This window comes from Pseudorasbora parva, chromosome 9 (genome assembly GCF_024679245.1).
Source record: "Pseudorasbora parva isolate DD20220531a chromosome 9, ASM2467924v1, whole genome shotgun sequence".
Classification (NCBI taxonomy): domain Eukaryota; kingdom Metazoa; phylum Chordata; class Actinopteri; order Cypriniformes; family Gobionidae; genus Pseudorasbora; species Pseudorasbora parva.
The window spans coordinates 44,988,954-45,001,861 of record NC_090180.1 but is presented as its reverse complement, the minus strand read 5'-3'; the positions used below and the strand labels follow the sequence as shown (position 1 = coordinate 45,001,861).

Here is a 12,908-nt window from a genome sequence, read left to right as displayed (position 1 = left end):
GCACGAGCCTCCGCTGACTGCGCACGCTCCTCCCCAAACGGACGAGGCGTTTATACTTGACGTGCTCGCCCTTGTGCTATTCTTTGAAACGACAGAGGGCAATTCGGAGTAATTGTTCTATAAACCAACAGGAAAAAGTGTCGAAAAGAAGTGGGCTAATGTAGCCAGGTGATGATATTTACATTTAACCAAAAACCACACTACAAAAGAATTGTGTAAAACTCAATAAACCTTGGGTTGATATTATTTTATTTATATAAATTACAATAAGGTCTCATTATTTAATGCATTAACTAAGATTGAGCAATAGCTACATTTGGTACAGAAAGTATAATGTTTTTGGTAATGTTAGTTAAGAAATACTGATCATTGTTAGTTTTATCTTTAGTCCATTAAAAACGTTATTTTGATTGTAAAGTTATTAAACAGTAACTAAGAAATTAACATTACTTAATGTATTACTTAGAATGACTAATTCTTTATAAGTATTTTTCATTGTCAGTTTGGTAATAATGAATTAACATGTTATCCGCTTGTTAAGTCGTGACGTAAGGAACGCCGTTTCTGGGTCCAAGCCTCAACTCGTTTCACTTGAGAATGCCATTGACGCCCTTTAATGAGCGCTATTTTTTAATTATTAAACATCAAACATTTAAAAAAGTTAAACATTTTAAATACTTACTGTCTACACAACATTCTCTATGGTCACAGCGTTACAGACATTAATATTTTAACGATTTATAAAAGATGAATCACTGTCTGGCCATCTGGAAGTTTGGTATGGAGAAAAAGGGTATTATAACTTTTTTTGTAGTATTACACCACATTGTGTGTGTATATTAGCACCGTTTGTAGTTTTTCTTGTGGTATAAGATAGAGCGTTTGGACCCGGAAGCGCTGCCGCGTGACGTCAGCCTTAACAACCGGATAGTCGTATTTCTCAAAGTTTTACTGAACAATAACAAATAATCAGAACAGTTCTAATTATTAGGGCATGTTGTAGTCCAGATTAAAACATAAAAATGTTTAAATTTGAAAATAAATAGCCTATTAAGTCTTTAAGTATTAAGTATTTGGTGCTGTGATGAACAACATTGAGATTACAAAAAACGAATGGCTGTTTTAAAAACTACACACGGTTTTGTTTGTTTGCGGGTTTCCGGGGTAACTACTGCATTCAGCAGTTCATCAGCGCCCTCTGCTGTCACTGAGCAGCACTTCAGCAGCGCGTCTCCTTCACTCGTTCATGTGCTTCTCATTTACACCTGAGTGCGCGTCCCTTTGACGCAGAATACAGCGGTGTTGAGCATTTATACTGTTGATGGGCAAAGTATTCTTGAGTGCATTATAAAAAAATTATAAACTGTTAATAAATTATTATTTACGATATTTTAAAGTGCCCACGATAACAATATCGTGCATATTCATTATCGTGATAAATCGCATTATCGGCTTTGTGACGCTCTGTATTGGAGCCCATCTATACAGTGACTTAAGACCTGGCTCTGTGGTCGCTCTCTAGCATGTGGAAAAGCAAAGTGGTTCTTAGAAGGGTTGTCAATCTAACCAACTTCAAAGTGGCACTAGCACTGGCTCTGAACTTGCACCTGGTTCATTCTGGTGGAAAAGGGGTATCAGATTATGAGAAACAAAATTCTCTGGTCTGATGAAACAAAGATTTAACTCTTTGGCCTGAATGACAATCGTCATGTCTGGGGGGAAACCAGGTACAGTTCATCACCTGGCCAATACTATCCCTACAGTAAAGTGTGGTGGCAGCATCATGTTGTGGGGATGTTTTTCAATGGCAGGAACTGGAAAACAAGTCAGGATCGAGGGAAAGATAAATGCAGCAATGTACAGAGACATCCTTGATGAAAACCTGCTCCAGACTGGGGGGAAGGTTCATCTTCCAACAGGACAACAACCCTAAGCACACAGCCTAGATTTAAAAAAGGAAAGGGTGCGGGACAACTCTGTGAATGTCCTTGAGTGGCCCAGCCAAAGCGCAGACTTGAACTTGATTAAACCCCTCTAAAGAGATCTGAAAATGGCTGTCCAATGACACTCCCCACCCAACCTGATGGAGCATGAGCAGTCCTGCAAAGAAGAATGGGAGAAACTGACCAAAAATAGGTATAGAGCAAAGGCTTAGAATACTTATATACTTTAATTTGCAAAGATTTCAAATTGTTCAAAATGTTGTCATTATGGGGTGTTGTTTGTAGAAAATGTATTTAATCCGTTTTTGGAATAAAGCTCTAACATAACAAAATGTGCAAAAAATGAAGCGCTGTGAATACTTTCTGAATGTTTTTTTTGTTTGTTTTTTGTATAGCACATTTCATACACAATGACAATTCAAAGTGCTTTACATAGAAATTAATTAAAATAGTGATAACGTATGCATAAGAAATAAGAATGCACTGTATTGATAGGAAAGATAACCCCTCGCACATTTACTGCACTGACCGACAAAAGCTGCTTGGTTTGAAAGTGAGTAATGTCCCAGCTGTGCTTCGTACATCAGTACAGTATTGACAATGGAACTTTTTTGCATGAAAATTTATTTGAAATGTGACCATACCTTTATAGATTTGTCTTTAAAATGTGTTTTAGTTAAAAGCATGTTTAAGCATGTCAGTTTCTCAGTGGATGCGCGGTATTCTGGGATTGATGGTGTGTTTGAGTGCCGATGACTTTCCTCCGACCACATGAAGAAAACCAATCAAACTCCTGCTAGCTCCTGTTCAGACTTAAAGGAGATTCGTAATTCTCACTTGCACTTTCAATTTTCTCTCTCATGGTCTGAGGTCACTTGTGGTTTCTTTAGAAGAGAACGTATTGTATTATTTTTCGTATTTTCTTAGCCTACTGCAATAATTCACTTTGAAAGATGTCCGGAATATGTTTTTTTGGTCTGGTTTTTCAGCCAATCTCTTTTGTCATGCTTCTTCTTAATAGAAGATTAATGGAGCTTTTAGTGACTCATTAATGATCTTGAATCCAGGATGAACAGCTTTTATGATTTTTTTATAAAATATAAGCATTGTTTTGTTTCTTTTGAATCTTGTACTTCATAAAGTTAACAATGCTCAGATAAAAAGAGATTTTAGCAATGATAAAAAGCACAAGGTTCTTTATCTATCAGAGCTTTGCTCCTGTTTCAGTTCAGGTCAGGTCTGTGAAAATCGTACAGCCTTTTCCTCACTACTGTTGTACTTTGCTATTTGTCTTTGTAATTAAATATTTTTTTTAAATGTCAGGATTACAAAAAGACTCGTGATGCAGGCAAAATGTCCACTAGCCATACAACAACTGGATAGTCAACCATACCCATGACCGTGACCCATTCCAATTTTCTGTATTAATTTAAACACTGTATTCACCTCAATCTTTTCTCTTTTTTTCTATAAAGAAAATACAGCTTATAATGTAAGCTTATAACGTTACATTTTTACTTATAAAAATGTAAGATTTTTTGTATTGTGATTAGTTATTAGTTAGCATGTCTTCTTCTAATTCCCATTGCCAAAATGTTATACAAGTGTGTGTATATATATATATATATATATATATATATATATATATATATATATATATATAGATACAAGTAATATAATGTTTTACTTTTTATATACACTTCATTTATATACTTTTTTCATTCAAAACAACAGTAGGGATGTTATTTTTAACTAAAAATGTTAAAAACTTTTTATTAATTGAACTGAAACCTCTAAATATTAGATAAAAACTTTCATTTCAGTTATGTGCCAAGGCAAAGTTTTAAATTTTGATTTCGAACACAATGACACAACTACAATTATTAAAACTGAACTACTTTTTTTTTTAATTACTAAAAGTTTAACTAACATTAACTAACTACCATTTTTTATTTTGCCTTTTGAGTGTGATTAAGATATGTTCTTTACAGATTTTGCATATTACATAATAAAAGATGATTATTGAAATCGAAGAAACTGTATAGAATCAGTGGAATTTGTATTGGTCTTAATGAAGCAGGAACCTACCATTAAAAGGACAATCACACTTTCCAGAAGCATGACATTTGTGTTCATTATAACTCACGTGGCCTGTGGGTGAGATGAATGTAAACCAGTTCTGAGAAAAGAGCAACAGACCCCAGCGGCTGATATTGTGTGTCTCTTCACAGGCGAGCAGACTTGGCTTTGACGTTGGGTACATCTCTTCAAATTAAACCAAGCGGAGACCTTCCTCTTCTAACCAAACGCACGGGAGGGAAGCTGGCTATAGTCAACCTTCAGCCTACAAAACATGTACGTCTCACCAACACTACACCTCAAAATGCACATACAAATGTTTTGACTATAGTTTTGACAATTTACTATTTTACATTGTTTTTAGCATATTATGTATTTTGAAATTGATTGTTAATTTAATAGTTACTTACATTACTGTTCAAAAGCTTGAAGTCAGAAATAATTTTAAAGAAATTAATACATTTATTTAGCAAGGGTGCATTACAGTGACAGTAAAGACATTTATAATGTTACAAAAGATTTCTAATTCAAATAAATGCTGTTCGTTTTAAACAGCATGTATCATTGTTTCCACAAAAAATATGAAGCAGCAACTGTTTTCATTAACATTGATAATAATCATAAATGTTTCTTCAGCAGCAACTCATCATATGAGAATGATGTTTGAAAGATCACGTGACTCTGAAGACTGAAGTAATGGATGAAAATTCACGAATAAATTAAATAAATGTTAAAAAATATTATTTATTATTTTTAATGGTAATACTTTTTCACAATATCACTTTTTATACTGTATTTTTGATCAAATAAATGCAGCTTAGGTGAGTCTTCTTTCAAAAACAGTCCCAAACTGTTGAATGGTAGTGTATAAGGATCAATTTCAGTTAATATTCTGACTATGCAGACATCAGAGCAGCTCAGTCCTCACCCACACGCACGCTTACACAAACACACAGTAGTTTAAAATCTGTCATCATGTGTGAGCTCTGAGCACACATCACCACACACGCTCAGATTAGTGTCCTTCAAAAGTACAGCTGCGCTAAACCCTTTCTGACCACTCATTCTCATTATTAAAACAATTTTGATTAAGAAGCTTTGCAGCTTCATTGAAGAGTCGGGTGGATTTTCTCTTAAGCTCGTCATTTCCTTTCTGATCTCATCGTGTAGCTGAAATGTGTTTTAATAAATTAATCCTATTAATTTTAAGACGTGTTGTTATCGGCCCTTATTTGAGTCGTGTTTCATCTGAAGGTTATTTTTGCCTTCTTACCTCATTGCTTCCAATTCCCGTCAAAATCTCACTTCCCAAATTGGATTTATTTTTTATAAATCTTGTTTGAAATTCAAAGTCTGCGTATATACGACGGACTATTGCACGTCAGATTTTTGGGTGGGCGAGTTTATGGCATTACTGCTGCTTATCATGTAAAGGAATAGAATTTGACATTTCTCGGGCAGTTTTGTAATGTTGGTAATCTGGCTGTGCCGTTTTTGATTAAAGTGTGTATTTATTTAAAGTAAATAGTATTTCATACAGACTGGCTGTGAAATGCATTCAAGGAGAACATACACTAACGCTCAAAAGTTTAGCGGGTGTTTATTTGATCAAAAATACAGTAATGTTGTGAAAAAATGATTTATTCCTGTAATCAAAGCAGAATTTTCAGCATCATTACTCCAGCCTTCAGATCCTTCAGAAATCATTCTCATATGATTTGCTGCTCAAGAACATTTCTGATTATTATCAATGTTGACATTTTTTTTTTGTGAAAATGTGATGCATCTTTTTCAGGATTTTTTGATGGATAGAAAGTTCAAAAGAACAGCATTTACTTGAAACAGAAATCTTTTGTAACATTATACATGTCTTTGCTGTCACTTTGGATGAATTTAATGCATCCCTGCAGAATAAAAGTATTAATTTCTTTCATTAGGTGTGTCCACTATCATTAGTGGACACACCTAATGAAAGAAATTAATACTTTTATTCAGCAGGGATGCATTAAATAAATAAATAAATAATTAAAGTAGGGGGTGTGTCCACTAATGATAGGGGATGAGAGAGAGCCAATCAGCAGTAGGGGGTGTGTCCACTATTGATAGGAGAGGAGAGGGAGCCAATCAGCAGTAGGGGGTGTGTCCACTAATGATAGGGGATGAGAGAGAGCCAATCAGCAGTAGGGGGTGTGTCCACTAATGATAGGGGATGAGAGAGAGCCAATCAGCAGTAGGGGGTGTGTCCACTAGAGGATGGATACCCGACCCGAGCCCGACGGGTTCCGACGGTACCCGACGGGTCGGGCCGGGTTCGGACAGATATTTAGATATGACGTTCGGGTTCGGGTCGGGCTCGGTCACGTCAGCGCGATAAGGCATTGAACCTTTTAAATTTAAAACTGCTTATTATGCAAGTAGCCAATGGGCCTGTTTAACTTGATGCAATGGTTTGTTTTTGTGATTAAAATAAATGTAAAATATTACCCTAACATCCGTCTTCCTGCACGCGGAAATTTGTTTATGTCGCCGTGACAACAACGCGCAACACGTGCGTGCATATTGCCCGCGGCATCCTTGTTATTCCAGTGAGCGCAACTTCAGCGCTGCTGGCAGCAGGACAGCCTTGAAGCTGTCCACAGTTGATGCAATCCTTTTTCTGCATAAAACCTCGATTAGCCTAAACTTTGATGGATAGATTATGTAAATAGATCCCATGTTGCAGTTTAGGAAGCATACCGTTTGAGAAAATTGGTAAGATGACTTTCATTTCAATAAGCATTTCAATTGTGTTACGTTAATGTTTTATTCTGTTAGCTTGGGCCATTTTTAGCAGACCTTTGTTCATTTAATTTCAGTTGGCTATTTGATTGGGCTCTGTGTAACGTTTGATGCCCCGCGTGCGCGCTGATGCGCTCGTCTGTAAACATTTCAGAATGCCTTCCTTATGTTGCTTAATAAAAGCGGGCTTTCCACACAAACAAACGTACGTATCATTAGTATATGAGGGGAAAAAATAGATTTTAACTGTCGGGCTCGGACATAAATATTTTAATGCCTGTCGGGCTCGGGTCGGGTTCGGTTACTGCTCTGTCGGACGCGGGTCGGGCTCGGACAGAAAAATGCGGCCCGATCCGCACTCTAGTGTCCACCAATGATAGGGGATGAGAGAGAGCCAATCAGCAGTAGGGGGTGTGTCCAGTAATGATAGGGGATGAGAGAGAGCCAATCAGCAGTAGGGGGTGTGTCCACCAATGATAGGGGATGAGAGAGAGCCAATCAGCAGTAGGGGGTGTGTCCAGTAATGATAGGGGATGAGAGAGAGCCAATCAGCAGTAGGGGGTGTGTCCACCAATGATAGGGGATGAGAGAGAGCCAATCAGCAGTAGGGGGTGTGTCCACCAATGATAGGGGATGAGAGAGAGCCAATCAGCAGTAGGGGGTGTGTCCACTATTGATAGGAGAGGAGAGGGAGCCAATCAGCAGTAGGGGGTGTGTCCACTAATGATAGGGGATGAGAGAGAGCCAATCAGCAGTAGGGGGTGTGTCCACTAATGATAGGGGATGAGAGAGAGCCAATCAGCAGTAGGGGGTGTGTCCACCAATGATAGGGGATGAGAGAGAGCCAATCAGCAGTAGGGGGTGTGTCCACTAATGATAGGGGATGAGAGAGAGCCAATCAGCAGTAGGGGGTGTGTCCACCAATGATAGGGGATGAGAGAGAGCCAATCAGCAGTAGGGGGTGTGTCCACCAATGATGGGGGAGGAGAGAGAGCCAATCAGCAGTAGGGGGTGTGTCCACCAATGATGGGGGAGGAGAGAGAGCCAATCAGCAGTAGGGGGGGTGTGTCCACTAATGATGGGGGAGGAGAGAGAGCCAATCAGCAGTAGGGGGGGTGTGTCCACTAATGATGGGGGAGGAGAGAGAGACAATCAGCAGTAGGGGGGGTGTGTCCACTAATGATGGGGGAGGAGAGAGAGACAATCAGCAGTAGGGGGTGTGTCCACTAATGATGGGGGAGGAGAGAGAGACAATCAGCAGTAGGGGGTGTGTCCACCAATGATGGGGGAGGAGAGAGAGACAATCAGCAGTAGGGGGTGTGTCCACCAATGATGGGGGAGGAGAGAGAGCCAATCAGCAGTAGGGGGGGTGTGTCCACCAATGATGGGGGAGGAGAGAGAGCCAATCAGCAGTAGGGGGGGTGTGTCCACTAATGATGGGGGAGGAGAGAGAGCCAATCAGCAGTAGGGGGGGTGTGTCCACTAATGATGGGGGAGGAGAGAGAGACAATCAGCAGTAGGGGGGGTGTGTCCACTAATGATGGGGGAGGAGAGAGAGACAATCAGCAGTAGGGGGTGTGTCCACTAATGATGGGGGAGGAGAGAGAGACAATCAGCAGTAGGGGGTGTGTCCACTTATGATGGGGGAGGTGAGGGAGCCAATCAGCTGTAGGGGGGGTGTGTCCACTAATTATGGGGGAGGTGAGGGAGCCAATCAGCTGTAGGGGGGTGTGTCCACTAATAAAGGGGGAGGAGAGTGAGCCAATCAGCTGTCAAAAGAGAGTAGATAAGAGGAATGTCACTGGAAAAAGAAGAACCGTCCACTTATGCATTTGTGCGTTTGGGCATTTTGGGGGAGGAGCATGGGAGGGAGGGGCGTGTTTGTTTGGGTTGATTTCAAATATCAACAGTGTTTCTCAGAAAACACGTACCGCACCTTTAAAGTTTTAGAGCATACAAAAAATAAACTCATTTACTCAATTCTGCAATCCATATGACATTCCTCCTGTGAGAAACAAAAAGTGATGGACAAAAAGCACGATAAACATAAGTGTTTTTTTCATACAACTTCTCAAGTCATACAGTAGTCATACAATAGCTATATGCTATGAGATTAGTGGCTTAAATTGTCATAAACAAAAAGCTATTGTATGAGATCATAAGTCTTATTGACTATTTTTATGGCGCCTTTTTTATTTATAACATGGTTAATTATCATTAATGCTCATTGTATGAAAATTAAAGATTTGAGTAAATAATGACAGAATTGACATTTTTAGTGAACTATCCCTTTAAAACTTGTTTTTTGTAGGACAAGCACGGCCACCTGCTGATCCACGGCTATGTAGATGAGGTCATGGGTCAGTTGATGAAGCTGCTGGGATTGGAGCTTCCGGAGTGGGCGGGGCCGACGCTGTGTGAAAGCTCAGGTGGAGACCTGGACATCCTCCCCTTTGGATCCTGGAAAAAGGAAGTAAAGATCGAGCTGAAGATAGAGGAAAATAAACCCGCCGTCACAAAGAAACGAAAGAAGAAAGGGCAAGGTGGCGAGATTAACAGCAAGAAAGATGTTAAAGTAGAAAATGAGACAAAAGAAGGGGGAAAGGAAACGGCATTTAGTGACTCTCGACCAATCAAAGTGCAGAAGGACATTGAACAATCCTCTTAGAGCCGTATCACGATCAGACAGACACTGAATGACCCATCTCAGGAAGTGTGGTCACCAAATGCCCTGTGTTGACTCAAACCTGTTAGATTCCGTGCACACTGAGCAGAAGGAAGTGATGTCATAGAGCCATGCGTGTGTACAGCTAGTTAGTGGGTAATTTAGCTCGGTATGATTTCTGTTTGCCGGCCGCTCTCTGCGGTTATCCTCGATGGAGGTTTTGGTGAATCATGGTTGTGTACTGTTAAAATCATGTGATCTTTTCTGACCTCCAATAAATCATGTTTGTAAAATTAAGGTTCACCGCATGAAACATGTCTTTTAAATTTCACCCCAATATCGAAAGAAAGAAAGAAAGAAAGAAAGAAAGAAAGAAAGAAAGAAAGAAAGAAAGAAAGAGACAAATAAGCGCATTTTCCCACACTGCAGCCTTATTTTGCATAGTATTATTATTCTCAATGATTTTTGAATAAATCATGTATTTATGATGTTATGATTGTACAACACGTACAACTATAATCTATGAATATCTATATGTAATTGTTTAAACAATGAGAGTGATATATTTGTCACATGGGGAGTATGCTTAATTGTCATGCCACAATGCAAAAAACATGGGGTGAACCAGACAAGCTTCCTAAAAACCTTAAGCTTAAAGAAAAAAATTCAAAAGCTTAACCATGCAATTTAATAGGTTTGCTAAACACATTTGTACGTTTGTGTGTGTTTGGACAGAATGAGTGTTTGCTTGATCTACTCATAATAGTTGTGTAACTTGTAATAATTCCTAACGTCCTTCTCTTTGATATGTTCCCGACACTGATGAGACATTATTTTGTTTCTGTCTTCAGGATATACTGTGTAAGTTCATTGTTTTTGTACTTTTTTTGGGGAAGAAGTGAATTTTTATTAAAAAAAGATGCTGAAACTATCACCAAACTAGTGTTGAGTTATTTTAGGGCATGGGCTTAGTTTTTATTTTTATTTGTTGAAGTACATCGGAGTAGACGAGGGTCTATCCACATAAACTTCCCTCTCCCGCCTGACACAGCGGCACTCACTTCAAAATGGTGGCACGGATTCTCTAGAGCGGAAGCTTGCGAGTGCATGTCTAAAAGCGAAATTATGCCTTAATTCTTCACGTTTTACACGTTGATGGAAACATTCCTCCATGAATTTTGGTCCATATTGACATGATACCATCACGCACTTGCTGCAGATTTCTTCCAGTATATCCCAAATCTGCTAGCCTAGAAATAAATCTAATCTAATCTGATTTATAAATCTGCCCGCGAGTGTCGTCTAGCAACTCTCAATACCCTTCTGAGCTGTAATCCCTTCTGACCCTACCCTAACCCTTCCCGGGCCAATCACATAGTGTGTAGTGTCGGTGGGCGGACCATAATGATGACGGTTGAGTTGCGCTTGCGTGCTTCTAGTAAACACAGAAACTGGCGAACGGCGGTCTTTCGAATCAGCTCTGACCGCGACTCTGGAAGACTTGGAGTTAAGCTTTTCTCTGAGAAAAGAATAAAGAACGGCACTGAAGTCATTCTTAAGAAGGGAAGATGTGTTCGGAGTTTAGCCGACCGGATACGGCGAATGTTTAATCTATCAACGAGCTCTGCTTCACCTTCGTTGCTCTGGTTGGTTGTAGCGCTATCCTATCACGTGCAGAGGGAGTTTGAAAGACAACCGTTTATCCGCCCCTCAGATTGAGCTGTCAATGGTGAGTTTCCAGACCAAACATCTTGATGTGGGACTGGCTTGTCAGGCTACAAATCTGCTCTATTAAGCAGAGATCTGGTGACTGGAGGCCATTTAGGTTTAGTGAACTCATTGTCATGATCAAGAAACCATGTTGAGATGATATGAGTCTTATTACATGGTGTGTTATCTATCCTGCTGGTAGTAGCCATCAGAGGATGGGCACACTGTGGTCATAAAGGAATGGACATGACTGTGCCATTCAAACAATGCTCAGTTAATACAAAAGGGCCAAAGTGTGCCAAGAAATGATCCTCCACACATTACAGCAGCAGCAGCCTCAGCTGCTGATACAAGGCAGGATGGATCGATGCTTTCAAGTTTTTTATAAGCAGGCAACCTTTTTCAGTCTTCTGTTGTCCAATTTCCTGTGTGAATTGTAGCCTCAGTTTCTGTTCTTAGCTGTTCTTCTTCTGCTATAGCTCTTTTTCTTCAAGGTTTGATGTGTTGTGTGTTTAGAAATGCTCTTCTGGAGACCTTGGTTGTAATGCGTGATTATAGGAGTTCTGTTTCCTTTCTATCAGCTCCAACCAGTCAACAAGACATTTTCACCCACAGAACTGCCACTTTTTTTCCTGACCATTCTCTGTAAACCCTAGAGATGGTTGTGTGTAAATATCCCAGTAGATCAGCAGTTTCTGAAAACTCCTACCGGCCCGTCTGGCACCAACAGCAATGCCATGTTCAAAGTCACTTAAATCCGCAATGAGGCTAAGTTTAAACCACAGCAGATCGTCTTCACCATGTCTGCATCCTAAATCGCATACTCTTGAGTAGGTACTTATTTTGAATAAGTAATTACTTCACAACAAAAAGTTATAATATGATTGTGTGTAGTATGAATGTAATCCAGACATACTACATTCGCCATGTTATCATTATCATGTGACCTACCAGCGTTCATTCACAAATCGTCCCCTGTGGGCGGACAGGATAGTAAAGTGTAGATAGTTGGTCATTTGGGTTGTTTTTGCCTACTCTTTTGTGAGTGCTGTGAATTTGGACATATTTCTTTTGTCACGTAATGTTTTTCGCCTACAATATAGTAGGGAAGTATGCGATTTCAGATGCAGCCTATGTCTACATGCATAAACGCATTGAGTTGCTGCTGATTAGATATTTGAGTTAAACATGTCATATTCACGCCATAAAGTGTGTATCATATGCACGCGAAAAACAGCGTATCATATGCACGCCAAAATGAGTTTTGGCGTATACATTCCACGACATTGCACACTCGTACTATTTATACGCATTTATGTGTGATCGGGTTGCTAATAAAGTAGCCAGAGTGTGTGTGTGTGTGTGGGATCCTGGAAAGAGGGAAAGGAAAATATAGATTGAATCCAAAATTCGCCCCTTAAACCCTCATTCTTCCCTACTGAAAACAAGTGTGTGAAGTTGGAAAGCCGTTTTGTGTACATCAGCTGTACACTCGTTATTGCGGTGCAAAGTGGGATTGAATGAGTGTGGGACTGAGTAATAAATCATAAGACTCAATAACGTCCAGTCTCCGAATAAATATAAATTTATCTAAATATATAAATTTAATTAAATACCAGAGAGTATTATAATAAGATAAATAATTGTGTAAGGTATTTAAATTAAAATGTGCATGCTCAAAATGCGAGTTTCAAAGTCCATTGGAATCAATTGTGTAGCATCTTAACCTGCTG

General features: G+C 39.4%; 1 protein-coding gene across 2 annotated transcripts in view; it reads left to right on the top strand.

Annotated features, from left to right (window-relative positions):
* sirt6 (sirtuin 6) overlaps nt 1-10,383 on the top strand; it is a 28,734-nt gene extending 18,351 nt beyond the window's left edge. For both annotated transcript variants that reach the window (XM_067452796.1, XM_067452797.1), the window contains 2 exons: nt 4,175-4,298; nt 9,112-10,383. In XM_067452796.1, the coding sequence (XP_067308897.1) occupies nt 4,175-4,298; nt 9,112-9,468 (481 nt within the window). In that variant the 3' untranslated portion in view covers nt 9,469-10,383. The remainder of the gene's footprint in view (nt 1-4,174; nt 4,299-9,111) is intronic.
* Nucleotides 10,384-12,908: the final 2,525 nt, after the last annotated feature.